Source organism: Branchiostoma floridae, chromosome 13, assembly GCF_000003815.2.
Source record: "Branchiostoma floridae strain S238N-H82 chromosome 13, Bfl_VNyyK, whole genome shotgun sequence".
Lineage (NCBI taxonomy): Eukaryota > Metazoa > Chordata > Leptocardii > Amphioxiformes > Branchiostomatidae > Branchiostoma > Branchiostoma floridae.
In genome coordinates, this window is record NC_049991.1 from 10,225,074 (window position 1) to 10,229,210 (window position 4,137).

The 4,137-nt window shown below is 42.2% G+C and overlaps 1 protein-coding gene across 1 annotated transcript in view; it reads right to left on the reverse strand.

Moving 5' to 3' along the window:
• Positions 1–6: 6 nt before the first annotated feature.
• Positions 7–4,137, reverse strand: part of LOC118428759 (autocrine proliferation repressor protein A-like) — a gene marked incomplete at its 3' end in the record, with an annotated part of 10,758 nt that continues 6,627 nt past the window's right edge. Inside the window, exons 2-10 of the mRNA XM_035838948.1 lie at positions 3,772–3,892; positions 2,671–2,733; positions 2,330–2,378; positions 1,631–1,741; positions 1,344–1,436; positions 998–1,087; positions 680–809; positions 234–351; positions 7–52 (exon numbers count right to left, since the gene is read on the reverse strand). Of these exons, the coding sequence (XP_035694841.1) occupies positions 7–52; positions 234–351; positions 680–809; positions 998–1,087; positions 1,344–1,436; positions 1,631–1,741; positions 2,330–2,378; positions 2,671–2,733; positions 3,772–3,892 (821 nt within the window). The remainder of the gene's footprint in view (positions 53–233; positions 352–679; positions 810–997; positions 1,088–1,343; positions 1,437–1,630; positions 1,742–2,329; positions 2,379–2,670; positions 2,734–3,771; positions 3,893–4,137) is intronic.

Genomic DNA, 4,137 nt, shown 5'->3' on the forward strand with positions numbered 1-4,137 from the left:
CAAAATGCTGATTTCGTGGCCAACACAAAGGTGGTCAGCGTTGGGTATCAATCTAAAATAACAAAAAGGAGAACATAAACTTCGTTATTTATCTAGAGCATTCTATACTGAGAGGAAAACGAAACGGAACTTTCATGTAGAATGTACAAGATAATATTTCACATATACATGTACAGGATATATGGGAGGAAAATATTCCTCTGAATCATATCCAAACACTGCCGTTTGATTACCTTTTATATTTCTCTCCTTCCAACTGGTGCCAGTAGAAGTAGGAATCATCCGGCATGAAGAACTCGTCACCTCCCGTGCCGATAAGGTACTTAGGCATCGTCAGACGATCCGTGTACTCTGGAAAATAGTTTCATCATTATTGCTGAGTGTGTAAGCTTGGCAATTCATAGAATAGAGTAGACAATCTAAACACGTAAACAATAATCTGGTTTCCACCTCAAAGAAAACACTTGTATAATCTTAATGAAATGTTATCACACCTTATGTCTTTATATTTCAATAACAGCCCTCTTTATCAGGTTTTGTAAAGTTAATAGTAATTCTTGCCGGATGGCTATTTACAGGTAATATAGCCAATACAAAAATAGTCATCTTTTGGTAACAAAGGAGAACAAAAACATAACTTTGTTAGGAAGAGACATGAAAAAAGTAAAGTATATTGTACCAAGCATGTCTATAACGGTGCGCATCTTTTCATAGTTTGGTTCATCCAGACTGGCACTGAGGTTGTAGAAATAGTAGTCTTTAAAAGCGAAGGACCAGCCTCCTAACACTCTGTAGTAGTGGTGAAGCGTCTGAAATATACGAAATTGTAGTTATTTGGCATGGAGTTCCTTGTTGAAACTTGTGAAAAGATTTTTTTTTACTTTAGATGCGTCATGTTTACTAGGTGCTAGGGGATGTGTAGGTCCGATACTAAGTGTGAGCTGTTAATCACAAAAGATAACGAAAACGTACATGTACATTCCCCTTGTCTTAATACCTTTTGTACGTTCAGCAGGTCAAAGACGATAGGAGTCATGGCGAACACCCTCTTGTCTACCGCAGCAGTAGCCCACGTGGTCCAACCGCGCTGTGGGGAAGACAGCCATTGGTAATATTGAACACTTAACTAAAAGATAGCAGTTGCTCAAAGGGGGACAGAAAGTCATTTCTTTTACTTTGACTATCGTAGTATGTGTAAAGGAATGGATATCATGCTAATGATAGCGATAATAAGGCTTATCTGGTATCATTGAAATAGCTCTTCTTTCAAATTGAAACTCAGCCCTATCGAAGGAAGTCAATCCATATAAATGTAAGAATTGTAACGTTGTAAGAAGACATACCTTTGACGCCCCACCCACCATGAACTTCTCTGGCTGCTTTCCCGTCTTGTTCTTAACAAAGTCTTGCACTGCGTCCATTGCTCTCACAGACGCCTGGGAAACAAGTATGACACTTATATGGTCTCATAGGTTATAGTTTTCACTTTGCAATGTCCACATTCTATCAATCTCTCAACGGGTTCAGTGGTTATTGTTGCAGAATGAATTCTAACCAGAGCATTTGCACAATCCAGTCGAAGAAAGGCCAAGAAAGCAACTAACGTTATACCGTATCAATTTTACACTACCTTTGTCATCGGCATATTGACTATCCATTCCGGGTTAGGATCGTCTAAGAAACGTCTTTGTGTGTATGCGATGAGGGCGTCTTCCGCCAGTCGCCTTTTACTTGAATCTTTCTATGACGCAAAGAAGACAAAAATGATTATAACTTGATAGTATTGATAGCTTTTCAGTGGTGACTAAGAAAATATTGTCCTGCAACTCTACCGCTTTCTCCCTGTGTCGAGGTGATCTAGTGCATGCATTGTTCATCAGAACGGCCCACAAGGTATGGTGTTACATACTCAAGGTAGGACCTAGGGTAGCTTGAATCACACCAACAACATTGTAGTATTTCGAAGCACATGGCAAGACAGTAAAGAATAAACCTGAAGTCAGGTCGTCAAATGTCAAATTGTGACGCTGAAAGGAAGATAGAGACTACACAACATAACTAATTGGGACTCCCATTTCAGTACCAAGGACATCCCCTCCCACGCACCGCCACTTTACTCCCGCCGTAGCTGAACGCGCTCCGCAGGGCAAAAGCCGATCTGTGAACACCGTACTAAGCTCTTGCAGCTCGCGTGGACTGCACCGCAAATACAGGATATTTATTAATGGTCTCTATTTGCCATCCTTACAAAACATCCCTACAAAATTACACATTTTAAGTCTATGAACTGTGGTACAAGATCGTTCTGATATAATACATAAGAACTTACCTTGAACACCAGATGAGCATTGGGGACCTGCTTCAAGTTTGCAGCAACACTAATGAATTAAAATTCACGATAGTCACCGAATGTTTTACTACAGCTAGGTATATATTTCGCATGGCAAGATGATAATCACTCCTCATATTCGAATTCTGTTATGTATTTACTTTGTGGAGCATGTACATGTAGTGTTAACACGAATCTGTGTACATACTGATGACAATGACTGCACTGTCATGAAACACTAACGATTTAGCATACACCAAGAAAACACTACTCATGAAATATAAAGGATTTTACATACACTCAAGAAACACTAGTCAGGAAACACTAAGGACTTTGCTTACCTCCCCGTTCCAACTGCAAACATGTTGACAAGAGAGACGAAGTTGTCACCATGCGATGGGAGGCTGTGTGTGTGTAAAATAGGAACGAGAAAAAAGGACGTATTTATGCAATGCCGAATGTAAATGAAAACTAGTATGACTTAAACAACCAACGTTATATTAAAAGCTATACAAATTAAAAACGTATGAGTTCCGCGACCTCATACCTTCGCCTTGTAATTCGCCTTAACTTTCATTACAATGTAACGTTAAATGATATGCAAAGAAGTCTCTTATTCGTATCATTCATATCATCTTCTCCATGATGCTAAAAGTCGCTGTTATTTTCAAATAAAGCTAGGGGCACAACCCGCCGTACGTGAAAATACGTGCTGTCTACGTGCCAAAACGTGGGCAATCTTTTGGTATCCGTAAGTGGTAAATACCGTCTCCGTACGAACTCGTAGGGAATTCGACGGATTTGGAGCACGCAGACACGCCGTAGAACTTTAAAGTGAATGCAGAACTTTGCGATCAGGCTGCGGATTCGCCCCCCCCGTACGTGCCAGTTCAGGCGACGCGCCTGCCCTGTACAGCCAATGAGCGCACAACGCATTCGCTTCGTGAGTTTTTTCACAGTCAATTGTTGTACGGACGGCGCACGTAGGACGTGCGTGCTGCGCACGTGGTGATTGCGTGTTCCGTGCTTACTCCGCGTTTCACTTGTTCACCTGTGAATGCCTACGCAATGCAAACGTGGCAACCACACGGAGACCGTACGTTGTAAGCACGTCCAACTCACCTGCCACTTGCGCAACGAACGATGAACGCAACCGCTCTCATCCAGGCGTGGCGTGCAGACCACGTACTTACACCTTGCGTAACCGTGCGAGTGACGTGCGTACTCCCTACCTGCTCTTGCCAGTAGTTCCCCGCGTTTTCATAAATATGTGGCTGACGTGGCCACCCAAAAAAACGTACTGACAAATTACACGTACGGTGGGTTGTGCCCCTAGCTTAACTGGTTCGCCATCTTGGAACTGAATCTATCCACACCACTTCTATGGCTACTCCTGTCTATGTTTAAAGGCCACCAGTACTTGATAGCAGAGGTAACAGTACCTTTCCGGATGGTCATTGTTATCTCCGTCTATAAACAAAAACCCGGCATCAGGATAGGTCATGTTGTCTGGGATGACCACGGTCAGGAAGTGCCACCAGATCGGACGGTCGACTTCATCCTCTGAACAGAACACAGGTACGTCCAAAATCTTAAATGAATATTTTGCACTATAGTGCACATTTTGCATTATAGTGAGGATATTTAGTACTGAAGTGAGGGTACTATCTACTTCTACTAAGCAGAAGTTAGTCTCCGACTGTTTTTTGACCTTCATTTAGGCGCTTTTATCGGGCTTTCTAAAGCCCCCTTTACAAATCAAGAATTTAGCTCGGCCGAGTTGTCAGCGAGCTCTTGAAGCCTAACCT